Source organism: Eptatretus burgeri, chromosome 3 (assembly GCF_056783735.1).
Source record: "Eptatretus burgeri isolate ZD-2024b chromosome 3, Ebu_testis_v1, whole genome shotgun sequence".
Lineage (NCBI taxonomy): Eukaryota > Metazoa > Chordata > Myxini > Myxiniformes > Myxinidae > Eptatretus > Eptatretus burgeri.
The window spans coordinates 81,006,819-81,034,622 of NC_140963.1; the positions used below are offsets into that span (position 1 = coordinate 81,006,819).

The 27,804-nt window shown below is 41.0% G+C and overlaps 1 protein-coding gene across 1 annotated transcript in view; it reads left to right on the plus strand.

Moving 5' to 3' along the window:
- The first annotated feature begins 4,513 nt into the window (after window positions 1-4,513).
- LOC147030295 (insulin-like growth factor 2 mRNA-binding protein 1) overlaps window positions 4,514-27,804 on the plus strand; it is a 129,113-nt gene continuing 105,822 nt past the window's right edge. The window contains exons 1-4 of the mRNA XM_085872176.1: window positions 4,514-4,606; window positions 11,817-11,939; window positions 19,492-19,543; window positions 19,646-19,709. Coding sequence (XP_085728302.1) covers window positions 4,514-4,606; window positions 11,817-11,939; window positions 19,492-19,543; window positions 19,646-19,709 — 332 coding nt within the window. The remainder of the gene's footprint in view (window positions 4,607-11,816; window positions 11,940-19,491; window positions 19,544-19,645; window positions 19,710-27,804) is intronic.

Below are 27,804 nucleotides of genomic sequence, written 5' to 3' on the forward strand. Positions count from 1 at the left end.
CACATGGTACAATTCCTAATTCTGTGAATTGATTTCATAATTGCTGTTGGTCTAGCCCATTGGTCCCCAACCTGCGGCCTGCAGAGCCCTATAGTGTGGCCTGCAAGGACTTTCCAATGAAAACACATTTCCATGTAGCAATTTTAAAGGGGTTTACACAATGCCACTGCCGGCCACTGCCGGCCGGCATCGTGACCTGAAAAGCCTTACACAATGCCGCTGCCGGCCACTGCCGCTTACCGCCGGGAGGAATCAAATCAATTTGCATCAATAAAATGCATCAATAAAACTCAATAAAATGAATCAATTTTTTCTAGCTCCCAACATCCTTGGGAGTAGTGAATGCGGCCCATGGGATCAAAAGGTTGGGGACCACTGGTCTAGCCATTCTTCCAGCCATTCTGCATTATGCTTTTGTTAATACCATGCCGATTTCCCTCGTATATTGATTTTCCCTTTCAGTTAACTTGTGATTCCTAATATATAATATTGACCAATCTGGCAATCAATTTAATAACATAGACCCTCCTTCAAAATTATGTAAGTGCCTCAAATTAGTACATTATCTCAATTCAATTCTCAGTCACTTTTGTCTACCCTTAATTAAGAGATCAACAAGGTCCGTAGCTTCAGTGATTGATAATATATCAATCAATACAAGTTATCAATGAATAATGGTGTACCTTACTGTGATAAAACCGATCACTTATATGTGTCCCAAGTTACTGGTTTTAAATTATACTGCTGTTCCAAAAGTGCGGACACTACGAGACTTACATGATAAAGGCTTCTCAATTTGTAAACCATCAACTGATCACGAATTTAAATTCAAACAATTTCAAAACAAACTTAATCTGTTGACTAGACAAGCAAAACAAAATCACCAAAAAGAGAAGCCCTCCCAGTACAACTCAAATACCAAAGGAAGCTAGTCTATGATCAACCCTTTAATTTTAACCAAAGGAACATGATGGTTCGAATACCATTATGAATTGTAACGGAGAAAAGACACAATGAACACAAAAATCTTGTGCCTCCAGTGTTCTCAATGAGTTCAATTGTTCCCCATGTTTATGTATGTGACAACAAACCCGGTGCATGCAAACATTATCACGAGCATCACTTGTTAGTCCTATTGACCATGAGAGTATCCCCATCATTACCATACAGGTCAAAGCACACTGGTAATTCAAAGCAAGGTTGTAAAAATTACATTAATTAATAGGAGTAATTAAACAGGTAGCATGGCTATCATTGTAGTCACAGGGCGATCCTTTAGGAGTCTTTCTCGGGCTCTCAGCTCTGCGAACTCCCCCATAGTGAGAGGTGGGTCCACACCGCTCAGCCTTGACATATTACAGCAGTGCCAGTTGCCGAGCTGCGGACCACACTTTGGCTGCAGAGCATCCATTTGGGAGCATTTGGGAACAAAACTTGACAACATGTTTAAGAGATACAATTTTTTTTCCAAACAGTTTAAACACTACCAAATGCTAACGTTGTTTAATCTATCTGATGAGCGTCCATTTCTTTTCTGGTCAATGGAGCTGAAAAATCTCGAAAAATAATCTGTTACCAATCTTTCTCATCACTATTCGGAATTCCATCAACATTTTAAATTTCTGACATTGTCCATTTCTTTTATCCACTTCCCTCTCACTTATACAGCAAAATGCTGCAATATCCCATCACAATTACTCGAGCCATCTAATCACTTACTCTGACCATTTGAATACAAATCCATTCCTTTATGAAAACAAATAAATACAGTTTAAAACTCTTTTTTTTAAAACAGGTGTACAAAAATTGTCAAGTCATTTGTCAAAGTTGAGTCACCAGGCGAATGGCACTCCAAATTGCAGCTAAAAGCACACCCCGTCCATGCATGTAGCTCTCTAGGTAGAACCTCCACCATCCTTTCCCCAAATAATGTTTAACCTTGCTATGGGGGAAGCATGGCAGGATTTGAACCTGCTGTTAGCACCCAGCTGGTCCCTCTTTCCCTGATTGGCTACTCCAGATGACCGTTAGGTTCAAACTCCACCTTTGGAGTGCATTATTTATCCAATTTCACTTAAACAGCTTTCTGGTCTATCAGTGTGACAATCCAATTAAAGTTGATTCATGAATAACCTGACAAATAGAGGCCCATATAAATACACCAGAGATGTTTTTGCTTTCTGCGCGAGTAAGCTGACCTTGGCTTGGCTGCAAGTTTACAGATCAAAAGGCTTGGCTTCAAGCCTTTAGAATGTTGTTATGATAAACATGCGGAGGCTGTGGGTCCGAGAAGCACCATCCCCACCTGTCAAAAGCATTTATATTTTGCTAAGTGTGTAGCTTGCAACATGTCTTTGTCCTGTATTTAACCCAATTTTCTTCACTACTTGATGTGTTCGGTTCACAGATCAATTATCTGAGAATCATGTGTGGTCATCACTTGATAACTACAATTTGAGAAGGCAAAAGGATTGTCTATAACAAGTTAGTGATTAACTGATCACTCTCTACCAGAGTGCTGGTGGAAGGTTATAAATCCTCTTTCATCCCTAGGTACCAAAATCATACACAACTACTTCACAAATCATTTTAAAATCATTCCAAATCACATTTCTACATTTCGATCACATTTTAAGCACAATAGTTACAAATAAAATCAAAATTTTGGAAACGTTTCTCTTACGTCACTGAGCTTGGCAAGCACATTTCAACACAGAAGCCCCCACCCTCCCTTTGGATCCGCATATTAATTGAATGGGGGGGGGGGTTCGGTACTAATAAATCTCTTCTAGCAGTACTAGCAGCTGCATGTGAAGCAAGAACATTGTCAAGAGGAGGAGCAATTCTTAAACATAGATTGCAAGGAGGCTTGTGTTTATACAAATTAAGACCTCAGCTTGCTGGGCTGAGCAATTGGAGGCAATTTCCCACTTTTCATCATTTTAAGTCCTGAACAAAGCACTATTTAATATAATTTTATCTCATAATGCTGGCAATAGCCAGTTTACTCAATGGACCCTCGTTCAGAATTGTCATTTCACAATTTATCAGCATTTCTATTCTCAAACCAAGGCTCTCTGGTGTTTCCAATACCCCTATGGCTCTTAAATAAAGCTTTGACTCTTGCTTCAGCATCGATCCAAATCACATTTATATCCATTCCTGCCTACAAAACAGAGATTCCAGTTTGGTGTTGGCCTGTGCAGGGAAAGAATCCACGGCCTTTGCATTATTAGCACCAAGCCAAAGTGCATTCACAATATTCCAAAGTGCACATACAATTCTCACACGTAGCATACACAATATTCCATTCGCGCATCATCTAGCCGTTCTCAAGGATTAATGTGATTCATCAGTTCCCTAGAGCCCACAAAAATATCATCGCTTCTAATTCAGATGTTCACCAAGATCAAATTCACACACACTACCTCTCTATTTGGTCTTAAAACGCTCTCAACGACATCCGCCCTGCACTCCAAAGAGACCTCACCACAATGCCAGGGCTCTGTCTTTCAATTCAAGCTGACATATACCAGTTATTTGTTTACACACCAAAGATGCAACAGCATGTGAGGAATCTGTCGTCAGCGTTTTTCCTCTACAATTGGCGTGTGCACTTTGCCTCATTCAGAGTCTTCACAGTGTACGGTGACGACCAATCCTTATCTCCACTTTCCGTGCTCATTGATTCCTATAGGATTCACAGTTCACAATACACAACAGAGCACGTTTTATTCCAGTGAAATCTACTGGACTCACACACGCTACATTTCAACACTTACTTAGTACTACATGCAGATCAATGCAAATCAGTGTGCATACAAATCAGATATAAATACAAACATACAAGAGTTCTATTTTTTCAACTTATCATGAAAACAAATGCAGTTATTTGAACTTGTGCTTAAAAGACAATACATGTCACGCTTTAGCTCTTCAGCTCAATTTATCCCTCCAGGTTGGAACACCCAACTTATGTCCTTAACACAAAACGTAACATTCCCAATCACATAGGATTCACAAATCTGTCCAAAGAGGTAACTCCTTAACACAAAACTATAGGATTTACTAGCCCATAACACCTCCACACAATAACAATGCAATAGTTTCACAGCAAGCAAACTTCCAGCGAGCACAATGAACCAACAGAAATCCAAAGAGGTAACTCGACAAACATTCGTAACACTTATTCATTCTCCCCCTTGGGGACTTGAACTTCTTAACGAGCAGGGCCTACAACCCTCTCTTGGGGAGCAGGGCCTCCAACCCTCTCCTGTCTGGGGGGGGGGTGGCTTATCCCCCATTGAGAGGCCTCCAACCCCTGTTAGCACAGCAGAGCCTTCAACTCTCTGTTAGAGGTTTCCAACCCCTGTTTAAAACATTTGAATGTCCAGGATAAATCCTGTAATCTTAGGTGGCCTCCATCCGCATAATTTTTAAGCCTGTCACTGAAGGTTCTCCTTTGTATACCTCTCCTATCAATGGAGTACCATGCTACCGATTTGGTTGAGAGATGCAGCATCCGATCTTCGTAAGAGAAAACATCCTAGTTCGTGGCCACTTGCTTGTTGTTATGCCAGACGATACTGTTCCCAGCACTGCCAGGGTTTGTGGTCCCTGTTCGGGTGATAAAATTGTGGTGGAAAAGAACTCAATTTCCACACAATCGATCAATCAGCATACCAAACGAGAATCTTTAATTTTTTATGTATGGAGGAAGAACATTCAATGATTTACTGAAACATTCGAATGGACTTCACTGAAACAGAAGCCCAAAGTAATCCCTCTTGTACACAATTTGACACTCCAAAAAAATGGGAGGGTGGGAAATTTGGCAATTCAACTCCAGGATAAGCTGATAAGCACTGGGCAAAATAACTCAGAGCTGCAATATGTGGCCACTTTAGGTGGGAGGGAGAGAATGACACAATCAAGGCAAATGTTGCAGTGTTATCAACCCGGTCACCCTGTTTCCATGCAGGGATATATTTTTTATTCATCGTAATATATTCCTTTCATCAATATGAAGGTCAAAATACTTTCGGGAAAAGGGAAACATGACTGACAGCCAGTTTGACTATAGTACAAAAATTAAAGTTATGAAGAACCAGCAACAATTCAACAAGTGAATATAATTATTTTTCTTCCACACTAGCCTGGGTTTGAATCTCGACCCAGCTATGAACTGTCATCCTGATGTTTCACAGGCAGGGTGATTCATCAATCAATGTGTGCGCCGTCCTTCATATGGATGTTAAACTGGACGTCACATCTGCTGGCGTTAGTTGGTGGACGTTAAAGACCCACGGTGTCCTTTTTTTTCTTTTTTTTTGTATACCTTGTCGAGGCTCGTGTGAGAGTTAACACACAACACACAACACACGTTAAGGGGGGCATGAGACAAGAGGGGAGGGAGTGGGAAGGACAAAGCAGTGGGGAACAGAGACATTAGGAGATCTGTGGAAGGGAGAGGGATGGGACGGGGAACATGGGGAATAGAAGATGGACATTACAGGGACTTTCAGGAAGGAAAGCAGGGAATTTGAAGGAGGTGGGCTTGGGTGGCTTATCGGGGGTAGAAAAGATCGAGGATTTGAATGGGGGATGATAAGAGGTGGTGGTGAAAAGCTGTTTTGAAGGCCTGGAGGGAAGAATGGGAATGAATAGAGTGAGGGAGTTTATTCCAAAGGCAGGGAAAAAGAGGAACGAAAGAGTGAAGGTGAGCAGTGATTCGTGATTTTGGTAGTTTTACCAGAAGGGGGTTGTTGGCGGACCTTGAGCACCCTGCGGAAATCTGGTGGGGACAAATCGCAGAGAGAGCAGGGGGGGGGGCGAGGCTGGAGAGGAGACGGTAGAAGACAGAAAGACCACCGACCAACCTGCGGTGATTGAGTGAGAGGCCCAAAGACTCAGCCTCATTGCGGGAGATTCCAATGATCTGAAATGCCTTGGTTTCTACAGCGTGACGCTGAGAAAGGTGGGAGGCAGGAGCACCAGCCCAGAGGGGAGAGCAGTACTCCATCAGGCTGCGGAAAAAAGCTTTGTCAGTGGTCAGGAGCTCAGGTGGGCCGAGGAAGGACTTTGCACGATGGAGGATTCCCAGTCGGTGACTGGCTTTGGAGGCAAGGTTTGAAATGTGGCTTTCCCAGGAAAGGTCATGGCAGATAGTGAGACCCAGAAGCTTGAAAGAAAGGACTTCTTCCAGAGGATTGTTGAGAAAGTGGATGGGGGGGTTTTCTAAACGGTCCTTTCGAAGAGACATAGTGAGAGTGTGAGATTTGTCCGGATTGAAAGACATGTTTCACGTGTTGGACCAGTTTGTGATTTTATCCAGATCTGCAATGAGCGAAGAAGCTGCTGCTTGCCGGTATGAGGGATGACCGATAGTACGGCAGAGGGTGGAGTCATCAGTAAAGAGATATAGAGGATTTTCCAGAGGCGGAGAGATCATTGATGAAAACCAGAAAAAGAACAGGGCCCAGAACGCTACCTTGAGGAACTCCAGCCTGGACAGGAAGAAGGGATGAAAGAACTTCATTTAGGGCCACACGGTGACTGTGACAGGAGAGGAAGTCTGCAAGCCATGAGTGGAGATGGCCTTGGATACCATAGGAAGAGAGTTTGCTGAGCAGGGCAGGGTGCCAGACTGTGTCAAAAGCATGTGATATGTCCAGGGATACGGCTCGGATTTCCTGTCTGGCATTGAGGACTTCCATCCATTGTTGCAAGAGCAGAAGCAGCATATCCAGGGTAGAGTGACCTGGTCTGAAACCAAGTTGATGATCAGAAATCAAGCCATTGGAGAAGAGGAAGGATTTGATGTCTGAAGCGATGATGGATTCCATAACCTTGCTGATGATTGGGTGATTGGTCTGTAGTTGCAGGGATCTGTTTTTGCACCTTTTTGTGCAGGGCAGTGATGTTTGTTGATTTCCAAGCAGATGGCAGATGACCTTGAGCAAATGAGAGGGTGAATAGAAGAGAGAAGGTAAGCAAGAGCAGAAGAGCAGGCTTTGAGGACACGTGGGCTGATGCCATCTGGACCGGTTGTAGAATCTGAGTCGAGGTTTGACAGCAAGCTCTCCACCTTGTCAGGAGAAAAGGACACAGAGTCCAGGGACAGTTGGGTGCGACTGGGTAAGGTGCGTAGATAAAGTGATGGATTTTGGACACAAGATTTAGCTGCAAACACTGAGTTTAGGCATTCAGCTTTTTCACGTGCGGTCTCAGCAGTGCGGCCATTTGACGTAAGGGAGGGGATGGAGGGGGAACATACACCAGAAACAGATTTGATTAGATGCCACCAGGATTTTGAGGTGGGAGAGAGGTTTGAGAGTTCAGACTTGAGATGAGAAAGATGTTGTTTTCTGGCTCTCCTGAGGGTAGATACACACTTGTTCCGAGCTTTATGGAAGGAACTGAGATTGCCCTCAGTTGGGTTTGCTTTCCATGAGGCAAAGGCAAGTTGTTTCAGGACAATTGCCTCACCACAAGCTTCAGTAAACCAAGGGCGGGAGGAAGGGTAGGACAACTGAAGACGAGAGGGGATAAATCTGTGAATGAGGGAGAGCAAGTTTCTTTGAAAGAATTCCCAGGATGAGTTGATGTTGGAGAAAGTAGCGATAGGAGACCAGTCTATAAGTTTGATGGCTGCTTTGGAGACCCTGCCAGTCCGCTTGAGTGGAATGCCAGACTCGACGGCGGTGAGGTGGTTCTCTGATAATAGCCAGAGAGATGTCCACTTTGACAAGGACGTGGTCAGAAGAACCGATTGGAGCGGAAGAAGAGCAGCAGGTATTGTCGGGGAAATTTGTCAAAATCAGATCCTGAAGAGATGGAGTACCATTGGTTGAGATCCGGGTAGGGAAGTTGACCGATTGAGTCAGTCCCAATGAGTCGCAGAAAGCTTTTGCTGAGTTGCCATGACAGGTGAGAGAGGTATCCACATCTAGCCAACTGGCATGATGACAATTGAAGTCACCACATATGAGGAAGAGAGAGTTTGGATGAGAAGATAGAAGTTGGTCCATGTTTTCGGATAGTGAAGTGCAGATGGAGTCATCACTGTTAGATGGACGGTACAGTACACATATAAACATGTGGTTGGAGTGGAGGGGAAGCCGTAGCCAGAGGAATACCTGGGGGTGTGGTGGAGTGAGGGCAGTGCATGGAGAGTGAGGAATAGAGTCTTTGATGAAGAGAGCAACTCCTCCACCAGGACGAGGCTCAGGTCTGTCATACTGGAGGAGGGAGTAACCAGGGAGAGATACTTGGGAGTCAGACACGTCTTGGGGGAGGAAAGTTTCTGTTGGGCAGATTATATCTGGTTTGTCAGTGGCAACCTGTATGGAAAGATCTGAAAGGTTTAAGTGAAGGCCCCAGATATTTGAGATCCACACTTTTAATGAAGAGGGAAGGGAGGAGGCTTTGGGTGCAGGGGGGGAGGGGGAGGGTATGATAAGGGACGAGGAGGGGAGGTAAGTGGAGTTGTTGAAAGTGTGTGGGGGATTGCAGAATAGCAAGGGGAGGGGGCCAGATGAGGATGAGAAAAGGCTCTGTGGTACTGGGGGAGAGGCGCGACAAGAGAGGGGCCAGAAGGCAATTGACCGTTTGAGGAAGTGGAGTGAAGAGATGGGGGTGAGAGGGCGGTGGAAGGAGGCAGCCTTGTGGATGCGAGGGGGGCAACTTTGAGAAGGATGAGTGAGGGGGATGAATGGTGGGAGAAAGGTGAGGGGGAGTTTTTGAGAGTGGTGAGAAGGAGGCTTGGAGGGAGAAGATTGGGATGGTTGCTTTGAGAGTGAGGGGTGAGAGGGGTGAGTTGGCACTGAAGTTGGAAAAAAAGAATGGTTGATGGAAAGTGAACATTCATAGCAAACTGGGTTTTTTTTAAAGTTTTAGGTCAGAGATGTGATTTAACACAATTCTTGATGGATGCAATAAAGGCGAATCCAGAGAATGGAGAGAAGAAACGTTGTAACAGTTGGATTTTTTAGGCAAGGTATGAAGGAAAGGTCGAATTGAGAGCAGTCTGTTTAAATAGTAGAAGAGGAGTGCATTATGATGTATTAAAGAGTACCACACGTGTGAAAGAGGAAGATGAAGCATTATAAGAGATAGTTTTTTATTATTATTATTCATGTTTGAGAGAGTTTTCAACAGAGTAGGTCATGGAAGTGGTGTAGAAAAAATCGAGTAAGAAGAAGAAGAGGAGAAGAAGAAGAAGAAGAAGAGGAGAAGAAGAAGAAGAGGAGATGAAGAAGAAGAAGAAAAAGAAGAAGAAGAATCGACAGTCGTGAGTGAGGAAGGAGAAAGGTAGCGTTTTTTGTTTGTTTTTTTATTTTTATTTAAGATAAGAAATAGAGTGATTAGTTGGTAGGGATGGGGGACGTTAGGAAAGTGGGGAAGATAGAAATTGAAGGTAATGGGGAGAAAAAACAAAACACGATCATACACCGAGGAGAACCGGTAGGCATCAAGCCTCAAGGGTAGGCCTCAAGCGTCCGGTAAGACAAGGTCGCCAAAATCTCACAAAATAGCATGATTTTTTGAAACAAAACCGAACTAGGAACACACAGGAACATGTAAGTGAGAGAATAAACAGTTAAAACGGGACAGCTAACGACCAGAAACTTAACTTTGAGATCGTCAGCAGAGAGCCCTGAAGGAGACCTGTCGACGCTCCAAACCCGGAACCCGGTTTTCAACCCGAAACCCGGAACCCGGTTCTTCATAAAGTGTAAGCAAACTATTGTCTTTAGACAAATATTAGGGAGAAAATCCATCAGCGAAGCAATGGGTACAAATGCCGTGTAAATCCTTACTAAAATTCATGGGCTGGTGTTTGTGTGTGTGTTTGTTGCGCTACTCCTACAATTCTGGACTGATTACATCCAGACTTGCTACATAGGATCAGCATGACCCCAGTTATTGTATAGAGGTGTTTTTGTCTGTGCTGCTGGTTTTGGATGGGAGAAGGGGTTTGGAGGATGCAAATTCTCCACGTAAATGTGTATCGTGTATCACCGCCTCCAGGTTTTTTCTGATATTACAGTCTCCACCATTTACAGTACAGTATTCCTGTCCCCACATTTTCCAGTGCAATAAGGTGTTTTGAATTATAAGCAAGAGGTATGTTTTTATTAATGCATGTAACCCGGGGTTTTTTTGCCTATACAGAGCTGTCAGTTGCCTATACACTGCCCAAATAAAACTATGCATCAGAAGAATGTGTTGCATGCCTGGAACAAGATCACCAGGAGGGCGGGTACTCTGCTAGTTAATATAATTCACATGGCAGAAAAAACTTTGTTTTGAATAACAGTTAATTTTGAATTATGATTGCATAAAAGGGACATGATGAATGTTATAATAAGTGAATTGATGAGAAAAATTAACTGGAATACATAATGTGCCCGTAATGTGCCGAGGTTTGTTCATGGCTTTAAAAAATCCATAGGTATTTACTTTCTTCTCCATTATATATTTTGTTGTTCAACCATGCCTACCAGTGATTGCCTGGTTATCTTATCCAGCCATTACCAGGTGAACACCCAGGGGTAATTACTGCCCCTATGTTTAATTTCTCTTTGAGTTTTTTTGTCATAATTCCTGAAGGTCCAGCTATCACTGGTACAGCTTTGGCATTCTTCAGCTTCCAGGATCTTCTCAATTCATGGTCTTGGTATTTGGTCATTTTCTGGATTTCTGCATTGTTTCGTCCAAAATCACTGCTAATACCACCTAAACCAGCAATGCCTTCTTTTTTTGTTTTTTCACCGAAGTATGATATCTGGTCGCAATGCTTTGTTTTCGATGTTCACTCTCAATGGGATCATTAGTTTGTACATGAGCGGTAGGTACTTCCATGTTTTCAGTGATTACTTTTGGTTCATGTTCCACAAATTTTCTGGAACTGGGAATCGAAGTTTTTGCAGATGTGCCAGTGGATTACATTATAAACTCTGTTGTGTCATTGTGTGTACAGCTGTTCTGACATTAGTTTGTTTGTGTGTGTGTGTGTTTGGTTATTTAGCATAAAATATCATTCACTTTACTGACCCCACCTCTCCCCTTCACCTTTCTCTCTTCTTTTTTTTCATACTCCTCTCTCTCTCCACACACATTCCTCCTCGCATCCATGGTATAGCAATGTTTGATGAGGCATAGCTCTCCCCACCCCTCCCCCCTTCCTCGCTCTTCCCTCCTTCCAAGCTTCCCCTCCATCCTGCATCCTCTCTCCCCTCCCCCTCTTCCTCTCTCTCCCTTCCCTCCCACTCTCAACCCCCCTCCGTAATACCCCCCCCCCCCCCCTTCCCCGTCAACGAAGCGACGGGTCGTATTTGCTCGTATAAAATATACTTTGATTTGTTTAACACTTTTTTGGTTACTACATAATTCCATATGTGTTATTTCATACTTTTGATGTCTTTACTATTTTTCTACAATGTAAAAATATTAAAAAAAAAAAAAATTAAAAACCTTTGAATGAGTCGGTGTGCAAACTTTTGACTGGTACTGTATGTACTGTATGTATGTGTGTGTGTGTGTGTGTATGTATATATATATATATATATATATATATATATATATATATATATACACACATATATTTATTTATTTATTGAAATATATATATATATATATATATATATATATATATATATATATATATATATATATATATATATATATATATATATATATATATATATATAATGTGGAGACATGTTTTCTCTTTTGTAATTTTTCCATATAAATTCCATGAGCCATCCAGTTCTTCAATGAGCCTTGATATCTCTAAAATAATCTCTCAATAGTTTAATCTTGAATTGTTGAGTTGTGCCACTTTCAATGCAGCACTAACTCTGCCATTTCTCTCTTTCACCACCAGATGTCGCAAGATTCAAGTGAGGAATATTCCACCCCACCTGCAATGGGAGGTGTGAATGCTCACCAGCGCTCTCTGGGCACACCGGTCCAGTTGTCGTTTTAGGTTTTTATAATTTTTTTTTTTGTATGTTCAATTAAATGTTATTTACCATGCTGATGATCGAATAGCTAATGCAAGGTATTGCAAGGTGTAACAAAGCACTGGTGAACTCAATGAAACTGCCACGACAGCTACCCCTATGAAAGTTACACAGCAAAATGTTGGCTTGCAGTGTGCATGATCAAGTTTTGCCGTGCTTGCTTTAATGGACGCAAAATGCATTTGGGAGCACGTTATCAGAGTTCATCGCATCTTTAAAAAATGTAATAAGTTTGTATTTCACACGATTTATGCCAACTGCGCAATTCCCAGACCTCTCATGCAATATATATATATATATATATATATATATATATATATATATATATATATATATATATATATATATTATTTTTATACAAACAAAGTTGTATTTTTCTGTCTATGTCTGTCTGTCCATCAATAGAATCGGCTCCACTGGTAGCACACCGGTAACATATTGCATACCATTGGAATCCTCTTGGAAAATGGAGATGCAAGAAAACATTTTCAAACCTCCAGAGTAGGGTGTTCAGTGTTGGGGTCAGACCCAAATTCTCTCAATGTATATGCGTATTTTATAGCACCACCTAGTGGTGGGCAGTATTACAAATCATCTTCTTTGATACGATATTATATATATATATATATATATATATATATATATATATATATATATATGTATGTATGTATGTATGTACATATACATACATACATATGTGTGTATATCAATAGAATTGGCCACACCAGTGGTAACCCCATGTGATTGCATACCGATGGAATCCTCTTAGCAAATGGCAATGCAAGAAAACATTTTCATACCTGCAGGATAGGGTGTTCAGGTGGGTGGGATGTGGGGAAGACCCCAATTCTCTCTCTGTAAATGCATATCATATAGCACCACCTGGTGGTTGGCAGTATTACAAATCATTTTCTTATACATATCCATCGATCTATATACATTACATGGCCAAAAGAATGCGGACTCCTATTGCTGACAGGTGTATAAAATCAAGCACACAGCCATGCCATGTCCATAGACAAACATTGGCAGTAGAATGGGCCATACTGAAGAGCTCAGTGACTTTCAACGTGGCACCATCAGAGGATCCCACCTTTCCAACAAGTCAGTTTGTCAAATTTATGCCCTGCTATAGCTGCTCTGGTCAACTGCAAGTACTGTTATTGTGAAGTGAAAACGTCTAGGAGCAACAGCAGCTCAGCCGCGAAGTGGTAGGCCACACAAGCTCACAGAATGGGACTGCCGAGTGAGGAGGCACGTAGCGCAGAAAAATCGTCAGTCGGTTACAACACTCATTACCAAGTTTCAAACTGCCTCTGGAAGCCACGTCAGCACGAACACTATTCGCCGAGAGCTTCATTAAATGGGTTTCCATGGCCGAGCAGCCCCACACAAGCCGAAGATCACCATGCGCAATGCCAAGCGTCACCTGGAGTGGTGCAAAGCTCACAGCCATTGGACTCTGGAGCAGTGGAAATGCGTTCTCTGGAATGATGAATCACACTTTACCATCCGGAAGTCTGACTGACTAATCTGGGTTTGGCAGATGCCAGGAGAACGCCACCTGCCCAAATTCATAGTTTCAACTGTAAAGTTTGGTCGAGGAGGAATAATGGTCTCGGGCTGTTTTTCATTGTTCGGGCTAGGCCTGTTAGTTCCAGTGAAGGGAAATCTTAACGCTACAGCATATAATGACATTCTGGATGATTCTGTGCTTCCAACTTTGTAGCAACAGTTTTGGGAAGGGCCCTTTCCTGTTTCAGCATGACAGCATGTATTTTTGCTTGTTCGAAGCAAAGCAGAATCTTTCACAGAAGAAACCAAATTGATGCAAAAACGGTCGAATTTGCCTAAAACAAGCATTTTTCAGAACACACTAGCTTGTTCTGACCCTGATTTTTGTTTGAAATCACTATTCTAATGCAGAAACGTGTGTTGTTCATCAAATAGTGTGTATTTAAGCTTGTACGATGCAAAACAACACATTTTACACAAGAAACCTAGGTCATGCAAAAACGGTCCAATTTGCCAAAACAAGCATTTTTAACAACATGCCAGCTTGTTGTGTCCCCAATTTTTGTTCTGTATCACTATTGTAATGCAGAAACATGTGTTTTTCATAAAATATTGTGTATTTTAGCTTGTTCCTTGCAAAGTAAAATCTTTCACGGAAGAAACCAAATGAATGCAAAAACGGTCGAATTTGCCTCATGGTAGCAATTTTCATAACATACTAGCTTCTTGTGTCCCCGGTTTTTGTTATAAATCATGATTCTGATGCAGAAACACATGTTTTTCATCAAATACTGCGTATTTTAGCTTGTTCTAAGCAAAAAAATCTTTCACAGAAAAAACCTAATTCATGCAAAAATTTTCTTACGAGACTAAAACTCGCATTTTTGACAACACACTAGCATGTTCTGGCCCCTTGTTGTTCTGTATTACTATGTTCATGAAGAAAGACATGTTTTTCATGAAAAAGTGTGTATTTTTGATTGTTCCAAGGAAAACAAATTCTTTCACAGAAGAACCCTAATTAATGCCAAAATGGGTGAATTTGCCAAATACAAGCATTTAAGTTTTTATTACAACACACAAGTTTGTTTTCACCACATTTTTTTTTGTTGTATATCACAATCTTCATGCAGAAATGTGTGCTTTTCATCAAATAGTGTGCACTTAAGCTTGTACGATGCAAAACAACACATTTTACACAAGAAACAGAAATCATGGCAAAACGGTCGAATATGCCGAGTTCAAGAGTTTTTAATAACACATGAGCTTGTTCTGACCCCAATTTTTGTTCGAATTCATAATTGTAATTCAGAAACACGTGTTTTTAATTAAATTCTGCATATTTTAGCTTCTTATAAGCAAAACAAAATCATTCACAGACGAAACCTAATTCATGCAAAAAACGGTCTTATTTGCCAAAAACAAGTGTTTTTGATGACATACTTGCTTGTTCTGACCCCTTTTGTTCTATATTACTATGTTAATGAAGAAACACATGTTTTTCATAAAATAGTGTGCATTTTAGCTTTTTCTGAGCAAAACAACACATTTTACACAAGAAACCTAAGTCATTGCAAAAGCGGTGCAATTTGCCTATTTCAAGCATTTTTAATAACACACAAGCTTGTTTTGACTCCGTTTTTTGTTTTATATCACCATCTTAATGCAGAAACATGTATTTTTCATAAAATTGTGTGTATTTTAGCTTTTTCGATGCAAAACAACACATTTTACACAAGAAACCTCAATCATGCAAAAACGGTGTTATTTGCCTAAAACGAGCGTTTTTTAGAGGGAAAACTTTATGCAACTTGCATTAGAAGCGTGATGTTGTATGGCAGCGAAACATGGGTGATCAAAAAGGAGGATGAACGGAGATGTCAATGAAACAAAATGAGAATGGTGAGTGGATGTGTGATGTGACACTGAAGGATAGGAAACCAAATGTAGAACTAAGAGATAGCTTACGTGTAGAAAGCATTAGTGAGGTTATGCGTAGGGGTAGGTTGAGATGTTTTGGACATGTGGAAAGGATGTTGGTTGGTAGTTGTGTGTAGAAATATGTATGTGAATGGATGGAGAGCTGGAGGCCGTCCGAGGAAAACATGTGATGTGTTGTTGAGAGGCGATCTTAGAGTTAAAGGACTGACAGGAGGGCTAGCAAGGATCACGCAGCCTGAAAAGCAGCCATGGCTTACACATGAATGGCTTACACATGGCTTTCACATGCAAGCATGGAGACGGCCATAAAACGATGATGATGATGATGATGATGATGATGATGATGATGATGATGATGATGAAAGTCAATAAGGCTGTTTCGCTCTGCAGGAATGTTAATGTATAAAGTTTAACTTTTCTAATACATAAATAAATAAATACAATGGTTATTGTCTTAAATGTAAAATGCAACCTGACACTAAAAAATCTTATATATTAAAAGTAAAAGCAATTGATTTATATGAAGGGGAATATGTTCGGTGTGTGGAAGCAAAAAGTGTGAATTTGTCAAAAGCAGTAAATATAAGCATTGATAACCATAAAACTGGGGGAGATAAACAAAAGCTTTTATTGGGGAGTAAATTTACAAGGGGAATAGCATCTACCAGGATATTTTCTGTGGTGTAGGAACAAACTTGGACAAGAGATGAGATGAAACTGACAATCCTAAGTCGTGGAGCAAACCTAAAAACAGGGTTGATGAAGTTTGTATGAAACACGATATTGATAATGGAAATAGCATGACATTGAAAGAAAAACATGAAGCTGGCAGAAAAATGTTGAATAATTTGTTTTTGATTCGAAATCCAACGTTGAGAGAAAAAAAACGGATAGGTTCATAGTGAGGCAGTTGATAGGAGCTAAACTAACCAGAGTGGTGTCAAAGCCACCCAATGATCGCCTGTTTTATACATTTATCGTTTTTCGTTTTTAAAAGACTAGTCTAATAATATTTTTTATAAAGCATTGCACTGGGCTGATCCAAATAATTTTAAAGCAATATATGTATTTGTATATTGTAATCAGTAAAAAATAGTGTGGTAGATAAAAACAGTAGAAAGGAAATAACTTGCACCAAAAACTTTAACATTTTCATGCTCATGCTGACGCTGACGCTCACGCCAGGGGTATCGCTATAGCTCTCTGTTCTTCGAACAGGCGAGCTAAAAATGAGGCTTGGTAATGCAAAAAACTATTAAGCTCTGATGTCATCAAAACTGAGGAGCAAGCTTACAAACCTTCAGATGAGAAGCTTTTATCTTATGAATTACATAAACCGATAATCACAAAGTTTAAAAGACCAAAGGTGTATTCCAAAGCAGTTGATTGCATATGGTCTGGCAATTTAATTTAACTGAAAAATGACAGCAGATACAGGTATGCATTAACCATTATTGATTTAAGGCCAAGATATGCATGGGTAGTTACTTTGAAAAATAAAAGAGGCACCACTCTTGTGATAGCATTCCAACAGATATTTAATAAAAGCAAACGAAAGCCAAAAAAAATTATGGAATTATGAGGGAACAGAGTTATATAACAGAACATTCAATAATTTCCTTAAAGAGAATGATATCACATTGTGTAACACCTTTAATGAAGGAAAAGCCTTCGTCATCGAGTGCTTCAATCGCACTTTGAAAGAGAGATTGTACAAAAAATGTACTGAACTTGGTTCTCAACAATGGGTATCTTTAATTCAGGACATTGTAGATAATTACAATAATGCAGTTCATTACTCAACAAAAGAAAAACCAACAGAAACATTTACAAAATTACAATATGGATGGGAGATTAATCCAAGAAAACCAAGATTTAAAGTTGGTGATATTATATGAGAATATATCAGTGGAAATAGCACTTTGAGAAAGGTGTGAAAAAGGAAGGAAATCACACTTTGAGAAAGGTCTCTCTCTCTCTCTCTCTCTCTCTCTCTCTCTCTCTCTCTCTCTCTCTCTCTCTCTCTCTCTCTCTCTCTCTCTCTCTCTGTCTCTGTCTCTGTCTCTGTCTCTGTCTCTGTCTCTGTCTCTGTCTCTGTCTCTGTCTCTGTCTCTGTCTCTGTCTCTGTCTCTCTCTTTCATTTTCATTCTCTCTGTCTCATCACCCCTGAGCACATGCATCAAGTTGTTTGTTAACTCCATCGAGGTCACAAGGGCATCCTGAGGTGTTTGTAATAAATTTGTTGCTGTCCTGATTGCCGCTTCATGGCCGTGCTCTTCTCCCTTGCAATAAACCCTGCCTTGTCAATGAGAACATCTGTGTGATCATTGGCTGCAAGCTCCTTTGTGCAAAGGGAATTGGTTAGATGGGCAATCTGGGGATCATGCTAAAGCACTGTTAAAACAAATAGCTTTATGGCTCACTTAGACAAATTTGCCATGGTTGTTTGTTTTTCATTGCTGATTCACACAATGGAAGATGCAGGGGCATTTTTGACCATTATTTGCCTGTGGTGCAATGGTCTTTGAATACCCCTGACTGTTAAACTTACACATAGACTGTGAAGAGTGTTATTAATGGTCACATTTGATCCATAGTCAATACGCACTTAGCAGTTAGATGTCGGGATTCGAACCAATTTTCTTGTATACTTTGAATTGTATTTTAACGCCTTTATAGTTCCTTTATCATTTGTGCTGTCCCCACAAACTAGCCGCACGCATGCCTTTGGGAGGAGATTGCATTTTTGTTTATGGCCAACCCACACATTTCCCCTTCTTGGAAAAGGGCTTTGCTTTCTCTCTCAACATATGCCAGCGATAATTCAAAGCCTAGTGTAGGGGGTGGGGGGGTAGGGATTACCTAGGAGAAGTTGCAGAGCACTAAGATAAGCGGTTTTGACCGTTTCAACTTTCTCTGGGAAAAGGAGCCCATTGGCACATTTTTGATTCCACACCTGGTGCTCTTATCACACCAACTAGATTATAAATAAGAGGGTTTTGGAATGTGGATTTTCAGTGTGGTTGGGCAGCTCAACTCTGTGTTGGTTGAGCTGCTACACCACCTCCGCATGCGAGTGCTCTTTCTGAATAAACTGTGTATTCGAAAATCATCTTTGACTCTTCATACTGGCTCCAAAGAAAGAGTCTTCACATAGACCACATTGCAGATCTGCTCCAGGACGACACCCAGACCCTACCAAGCCAAGTGATTATACTCTGGGGGACCAGATTTGGTTCTTAACTCCTAGATAAGGAAGGCCCGTGCCCAAAACTCGCATCATCTTGGTTGGGTCTCAGTGTTGTCCTGGCACAAATTTGTGACTTCAAAATAAAAATGGGACCACGTTCCCTTCCTGGTTTGTTCACGCTGATCGTCTGAGCCCATACCGAGAAAAAGAGGTGCTGCACTCAGTCATTCAGAGCATCAGGGTGTTTAGGGGACCACTTGGGTCCTCAACACATGAGGCCCCAAAGAAAGAAGTTTTGGACTTAGGTCAGCAGGATGGATGAGAGAGTCGAGAGTATGAGAGGATGTAGGGTTAAATTGACAAGTAAATTATGTCGACTGGAATTGGCATGTCACCATTTATATTTTATGAACTTGGTTGAATTGGCTGACATAGATTTAGGGCTTATTTCTTCTTCCCTTTTCTTTTTCGGTTGAGAATTGGATGGTGAGAGTGTGTGCATTCAGTACAGTAATTAATACTTGGGTGCAAATGTGTTGTTAAGGAAAAAGGGTTTGGCCCAATTGTGAGCCAGAATTTGTAAAAGTTGCAAGGACCTGATTTGTACCTGGGAGAGGACCCGATACAGTGAGTGCCAGAGAATTTGACTGGAGTGTGGTAGCACTCAGATAAAGAGAAGGAACGTGAGAGAAACAAAAGGAAGGAATGGGAGCCTCTGCACCATACACACAATTCTTCTGTTATTCCGTTATTTTGCTTTTATGTTATTTTTCTATCCTCTTTCCACTTTTGATTGCCAATTTTACTTTCCTATAGGTTCTGGATTCTCTTCTTGCTCAGTATGGAGCTGTTGATTCGTGTGATCAAGGTTTGTTTGTTTTTTGTTTTGTTTTGTTTTCTTAGTCTTTGGCCACTTTTAATTTCTTCTACTTTATATAATCAGTCCAAACTGTGTATCCCTTTCTCTTAGTGAACACAGACAGAGAGACTGCTGTGGTGAATGTGACATACAGCAGCAAGGAACATGCTCGCCAGTGAGTTGTGATTGTGGATCTTTTATTGTCGTTCCTGGTTATAATCCAGACCAGAGAGAAGGTTTATTGGCACCAACATACTCCCCACTGCCTCATTTCTCTACTTCAACTAGGAATATGCAAAGCCTTTCTGATTTCCCTGTAAAATCATTATCTTTATACTCCTGGCAACAATCTAATTGTCTGTGCAGATTGAAAATGCATAAGAGTGAACTTATATAATCAAATTTAACGGTAAATAAAATCCTAGGATATCTAATTGTATGTGCAAGGTGTTGCACATTTATTATATATACACATGGAAAAAAGTTATGTATGCTTACAAAATAGGACTGTTTGCGAAAAATATTGAATCAAATTCAAATTTTCTTTCAAACATCAATGAAAGAACCCTCCATTCATAAGCTGCATTTTCCATTCATGCCTAGACAAAGGCAATTTTGCACACCCGTTGTAATTCCATTGGCAAACTGGTACTATGGACTGTAGAAGACTCAGTGAAGTCCAAAGATGGCAAATTATTGGGACAACAATGTTGGGATTTCCGACAGTGAAATTGGACATCAGCTTGGTTTCCATTGGACTGTTGTCAGCACATTGGTCTGCAAACATCAACAAACCAATGATGTTAAAGATGGGCCCTGATCTGGACGGCCCAGGGCGACCTCTAACAGAGAAAATGCAGCTCCGATCATGCTTGTCAAATGTTTTCCTTTTGCTACAATCATGTTGCAGCATAAATGGAGTCTCCCTCAGAGTTTATCCACAAGAACTGTACAGAACTGGCTTCGTGCTGCAGGTTATAAAGTCAGGAGGCCGATAAAACGCCCTCTTCTCACCCCAGAACACAAAGCAGCCTGCTTTGCCAGGCACATCAACACTGGAATCTCACGTCTTGGAGGAAGATCCATTGCTATGATGAGACTCGATTTCTCCTGCACGTGACTGATGGTAGAACTTGGGTTTGGCGGCAACACAATCTTACATATTCGAGAAGTGTCTGTCTGTCTGTCTGCTTGTTTTGACTTTTATGCATTCCTAAATCATGGGACGCAAATTCAAAATGCAAATGTGTATCATACAGCGTAGTTCCCAGTATGTGGAGGTATCACAAGTCATAATAAAATACACCAATTCTCTGCATGAAAACCATAGACACAAAAGAAGTTGGGATATATAATACTACATATCATACTGTGTTCGTCCAGTCAATTTAGTGATATACTGACCAAAAGTTGCAATAGTAATCATTCAAGTACTTTTCCACTCCAAATATAGTGTAGAATGCCAAACTAAAATTCTCAGAAAATCCAAGCAATGGAACATTTCTATTTTGGCCCGAGTTTGATGTAAAGTTGAAAACAAATGCTTCAATGAAAATTTAGGGTTAGGGGCTAGAAATATGTCCATCCAACCATCAGGACCATACTCTCTGCACAGAGTGTCATTGCTGCTGAAGCAGTCTCCTGGGCTAATGGGCACAATCCTGGATGGTTTGCCACTCTGACACAGGATACTAAAATGCAGCAATCATCCCAGCAAGCTGGTACTCATTTTGCCAAGCTCATAAGGATGACAGGCTGAGTCAACCCATCCATCCAATGGGACCACACTCTGTGCAGAGTGTCAGTGCTGCCTAATCAATCTCCTTGGGCATTGGGCACAATCCTGGACAGGTCACCACTCCGACACAGGATACCAGCAAGCTAGCACTCATTTTGCCGACCTCAGAATGATGACAGGCAGAGTCAACCCTACCTGGTATTAATTCAACAGCCAAGCAGGATTTGAACTCAGGACCATAGGATCCCAAGCCCATCACTCTAACCATTAAGCCAACACCAGACAAATATGGCCATGTCTTGATCAATTCTCCACAGATCCTCAATTATTTACAATTCAAGAGATTTGTATTGAAAATACTTTTCAAATAATCCCCAATACTGAAGCATTGGAATATTCTTTTTGGAGTGGATATGGATAACACAATGGTTGACCTCCATGAACTAGAGAACCTGTATGATTCCTTTATGCAAGATGAAGTAGCTGTGGAGAGTGCCTTATCAACGGATGTCTTGTAGTGGATAGACTCCAAAACGAAGTAAGAAAGGGACTCCATGAAAGATCTCTGAACAGCACAACTTTGGCCGCAGTGCATGGACATGGTCAATATTATGTTGAAATTTATCAAAACAAAATGTACTGGGGACTGCAATTTGCTTCTGTAGGTGTTGTGTGGTGTGCTACCTTATCTAACAGCTGCTGGTCACAATTTATACACAAAATCTATCCATGTTTATCTCCAGTGGCTCACTCCGTTACCAGCACAACATCCCAAAATACAATGGCATTTCAGGAATGGCCTCCATGTAGTGCGACATTCAGACCGTTACTGGGCTGGGTTGTGAACAGACCTGATGATTGAACAGACCCTCATGAGGAGCCTTAAAACCCTGGCAGGCTTGACGAGAGGGAGGGGAATAGAGGAATCACAGTGACTCACTTGGCTACTGTCAAGCCCCCATTTCCCAGAGGTGAACGTTTCCTTGCAAGAGTACCTGCCAGCACACCATTACACCAGTGACCAACATGAAGACCTAACTCTAGCATGCCAAGATATGGGCACGAATGACACTCAAACTCATGACATTCCTCACATCAAAAAGCCCATTCAATAATGATTTGAGCATACACAGCATTAACACTGGAATCAACTGCGTGTTACTCAGTCAATGTTGACAATGTCATCATTGTTGGGCAGATCTTGGATGGAATGGTCGGCCACAAAGTGTTGGATTTTGTATTCAAGAAGGGAGAACTGGCTGTGATCATGGAGGCAAAGTCATCTGTACATACCGGCACTGCGACTGTTCATCGATCTGCTAATGCTGTTCCAATGTCTGATTATGGGGATCAGCATGTAGTTTTTGCACATGAACTTTGCAGTTACCCACCAGCACTTTTTGAAATGACTAATAAACAAACAAACCAACACTAGCAGATGTCATGTGGAACCAACTTCCTTCTGGTCCTTCTGGCATGTCTAGCCCACCGAATGACATGCAGTATGTCATAGATAACGGTGCCTTCTGCACTTAATTCCGTGGAAGAGTGGAGAGACCTATAATTCAATCTGTAGCCATTGCATCCGACATGGTGCAGACAAACACGACCCTGCCATCATAGTGTTTAATGCTTACGAAAGTGGGCCATCCATCAAAGATGTCACACATGGTAAACAGGTCAGATCAGGCATCAGTGTCACTGTGCATTCCACCAGGAACTTGGTCTATTCAATAAGGAAGGATGATTTTCTCGCCAGATCAACAAACAGCGATTTATCAATCTGCTGAGCAACAAGTTTGAATAGCATGGTTATGAAGTATTGCATGCGGAGGCTTTTGCGGTTTGTGTCAGCAGATGTATTGTGTCAGCAGATAGAAATAACACTGTTCTTGTTGGGGACAACACTGACCTACTCATCCTCCTCTGCAGTCAGGTATCATAGACATGGTATGACATCCTTTTCAGACCAGAATCAAAGTTAAAATCAAAGAGAACAGAAAGATTCTGGAACATTCAACTGGTTCAAGAAGTACTTGGGAAGTATGTCTGTAATAACCTTCTCTTTGCTCATGTCATAATGCAAGGCAACACCACATCCAGAGTGTTGGGCATTGAAAAACCAGTAGCTCTGAAGAAGCTCAATTTGAGTGCATTTATTCGGCAGCAGGCTGCAGTCTTCAAAAGCCCACAAGCCATGCAGGATGACATTGTGACAGCTGGAGAAAATGCCATAGTGTGTCTGTACAATGGTCAACCTGGTGAGGGGTTGAAGACCCTTCAACAATGCTTCTACCAGGAGGTTGCATCCAGCACGACTTGTGTACATCCTCACATCTTGCCCCCACATCAACATCAGCTCAGTGTCATAGCCGATGCGTTTATTATCAGGTCCAACGATGGAGTCTGGTCGATATGTGTGCTGAGGATTGGGGATTGGAGATTATAGATGGGAGGATGTTCCCCGTGCACCCATACTTGAAGCCAACTCCCTTGAAGTATCTCCTTGAATACCAATTGAAGTATCTCCTGGAAGCCATCAACTGCTACTGCAAGACCGGCTGTGGTACACGGTGATGCAGCTCCAGAAAATATGGTCTCGAATGTTCTCTGGCATGTGTGGAATGCAAAGGCCTACTTTGCTCCAATATGACTCTGCCTGATCCAGAAAGTGACACTGAGGATATGTAATATGTCCATTTATCATGTTGTTTCAGCCACATTTTGAACTGCTATTTCTGACCACATGGAAACATGTACACAAATTGATTGTTGTCCTCATTTGGTAATGACAAGCACTGTAAATATCAAAATACAATTAACATCCCTAAATTTTGTATTTTTTAGTGGCAGTCACAAGACATTATCATTCTTCAAAACGTAAATTTTAGCTTTCTACTATTACTTTTGGAATTTTTGGAAAGGTATTTTCGATACAAGTCCACTGATACCTTAATATTATGGATTGCTTGAGAATTGATCAAGACCTGGCCATATTTCTGGCCTCTACCCCTAAATTTTGATTGAGATTTTTTTTTGTCAACTTTACCTCCAGCTCGGGTCAAAATCGAAATGTTCCGATTCTTTGATTTTGCAAGACTTTGTGTGTCATTATCCACTATATTTGGAGTGAAAAAATCCATGAATGGTTACTATTGCAATTTGTGGTGGGTTTGGCCTTAAAATGGTATAGAACGACTGGACTATGTATGTGTGTCATTGGTTGTTATCTCCATATGCGGCTTTCAAAAGATGGAGGACAGAGAGCAGAGGGAGCAATATCGGAAAATAGAAGGTAGAAAACAGATAGACCAGCCTGTGATGTGAGAGGGTTGAGGGTTCAGGGTGGGTGGAAGGACGCCAATTTTCTCTGTAAATGTGTATTGTAGATAGCCACCTGGAATTACAAGTCGTAATAAAATATGCCTTAGACATCATAGAGGTGGTGGAATTAACCTGTCTGTAAAGATGGGTTATTTGTTAGTACAGTACTTAGAACTCAGATTTGGTTGCAACACAGTCTCTACCATCAAGAGTCCATCCCATTTAGTAGCAGATCCCTTGTGATATGGGGCTGCCTGTTACGATTGTAAGCTTGACATTGTCACTGTACAGGGGCACCTGACAGGTGAAAGGTAGTGTTGGGGCATTTTGGATCATGTTGTCCTACATTTTGACAACCACTCACTTCTCAGAAAACTGGAATTGATGGATTACAATGCTAGACCACACCATTGTTATGAAACTCTGCCATTGCAACATTTCTCTGGCCAGCAAGAACTTCTGATTTAAATCCAATAGAGTATTTTTGCAACATTGTTGAGGATAGATTTCAGAAAATATACCCTCCTGTGCAGACTGGCACAGTTTGAGGCTGGTTTGCGGCAAGAATGGCAGCAACTCCCTTTGGGTTCTCTCCAGCAGCTTCTTCAGTAGTTGAGGTTCAGTGGTTGAGAAACTATGCCATCACAAAATTGTCCTGGCCAGCAAAGACTACTGATTTAAATCCAATAGAGCATGTTTGTGACATTGTTGAGTTGAGATTTAAGAAAATGGAACCTCCTGTGCAGACCCGCACATTTTGAGGCTGCATTGCAGCAGCCCTGTGGGCTCTCTCTGGCACAGTTTGAGGTTGGCAGAAACTCCCTTTGGGTTCTTTCTGGCAGCTTCTTCAGTGGCTGAGAATGTGGATCGCAACGGTCACTCGTAATGGTGCTTATGCACACTATTGAACTTTTGATACATTCATTCAATTCTGACATCATTGGATGTCATTAATGACTGGTCTTAAGTGCGATATCACACGATGTGTTTCCAGCAGCCCCTTCAAAAGTCATCCTGTTTTTGTCTTTTTGTTGCAAAATCGTGCCATTCCCGACATCCTCATGTTGCGATTAACATACAAAAATCAACAAAACTGAATTTGTCTCAAGTCATTTGTCAAACAAGCATACTTTACCGAACAAGCATAGAGGTATATGGTTTTATTTTTGATAAATATTACGATTTCAGAATAATTTTCTCGGTAATTGCTATGATCCTGATAAAGGCATCCCATGCTTAACTCTTTTCCACATGTATAGTTATGGAAGCACAAATGTGATGCAGTTTTACAGGTCACAAGCAAATGATTGTAAGTAGTTTGTAGCTGTATTATTGTTACAGTAAAGGGTAAATAAGTTGAGAAACAAGTTGTATTGTACCTGTCAAGTGTTAGCCCTTTTCAGAACAAAAAGAGGTTGCACAGCACCCAAGTATTTTGTTTGTCATAATTTTGCTTTAATATGGAGCATTAAATCTTTATTTTGTGCTGACACATCTTATCAATGTGAAATTGCGTAATATTGTTCCAAGTGTCCTGCATTAAGGCTAAGGCACAATAGCGTGACCGATGATGCATAGGGTCGATGAGAGTTCATTTTTAGAATCTGCCCATCTGGGATGGAGAGGGCTGAGTGAGTGCAATGACTGACATCAACAAGAGCAACCTCAAAATATATACCTTTTGTTTTAAAAGCCCTATAGACTCAATTTTTCTGCTCATGGTCATTGGTCATTTCGCTATTTGACTGTTGAGTGCTTCTGGGAAATGTGGTGCATGCAGAACATCAGAGCAACTAGAAGGGTGCTCTTTGATGACATGACGTCACCAGATATGCCTCCGCCCACATTATTACATCATTATGTATACTTGTACCAAGTTTGATTTAAATCCCTGAACCCAGATTCAAAATATTAAATAATCCTTCCTGCCAGACCATGTGTCCGATCAGGTTGATATTTAAAACACATATTCCTCAACTGCTTTGTCCTTCCCCTTCTTGTCTCATGCCCCCCTTGCTGTGCGTTGTGTGTTAGCTCTCATACGAGCCTCGACAAGGTATACAAAAAAAAAGACTATGAGACCATAATTGGGACATTTCTTGTTTATTTATGAAACGGTTCAAGAGAAATAATTTTTTTAAAAGATTTTCGTTCAAACCAATGAAGTTGCCAGGCCTTGTGACCTATTAATTATTTGTGAACACGCTGGTATCCCCAAGGCCTGGGGAACATGTGGATGAAGTTTCCCCTCGATCTGTCAAGCCATTCTGGAGAAGATGATTTTTAAAAGTTTGAGGGTAAATCCAATATGGCTGCCAAACCATGTGTCCTATAACATCATAGTTGGAAAACTTTTTGTTCCTCATGGATAGGCGATCCTTCCTGTAAATGTTCACCTCGATCTGTTCAGCCATTTCTGAGAAGAAGATTTTTGAAGGTTTTTATGTAAAAACAAAATGGCTGCCGAACCACGTGACCGAAGACATCATCAATTTTTTCCCCCAATTTCAATTTGGCTCAAGATGACCTTTAAAAATTTTCATACTGATCGGATAAAGCGTTCGACATATGCAATTATGACGTCATCACGAAGCCACCTATGACAGCATCAAAAAAAATCACACTTGTTTCCCATGGAGAGTACTTCACATGTGCCAAGTTTCATTTTTTTTTTCCATGGAGCAGTTTTGAAGATACAGAGGTCCAAAGTTTTTCATTTTTTCCAACATTGCTGCCACACCACATGACCTATGACATCATAATTATCATAGCAACATTTTACATGAGTAGTCACACATATGGTGAAAATTTCCTGTCAATCGGTAAAGCGGTTGCAGAGAAAGCAAAGAAAACAAGTGGTGCCAGGCACAACAAATCCCACCCATTTAAGGCATAAAGTTATTTTGGGGATCAAATTTAAATTTGATACATGCTTAACCTGAATGTTGATTATAAGGAATATTTTAGTCTTAGTTTGAAGTCAAATAAACCATTTTTGACGAAGTTATGACCGTAAAATGATTTTGACCTTTCAAGGCAATGTAAGGTCAAAGGTCATGGTGTCAAATGAAAGCCAATAAAGGACTTGATATATGTCTTCCATAGTAAACACGCATATTCCTAACCTTTTTTGATTTATAATGGAAAATTTGTAATTTTGACCGATGACCATGACCCACAAAACTTCAGACCCAACCGGTCTTCACAA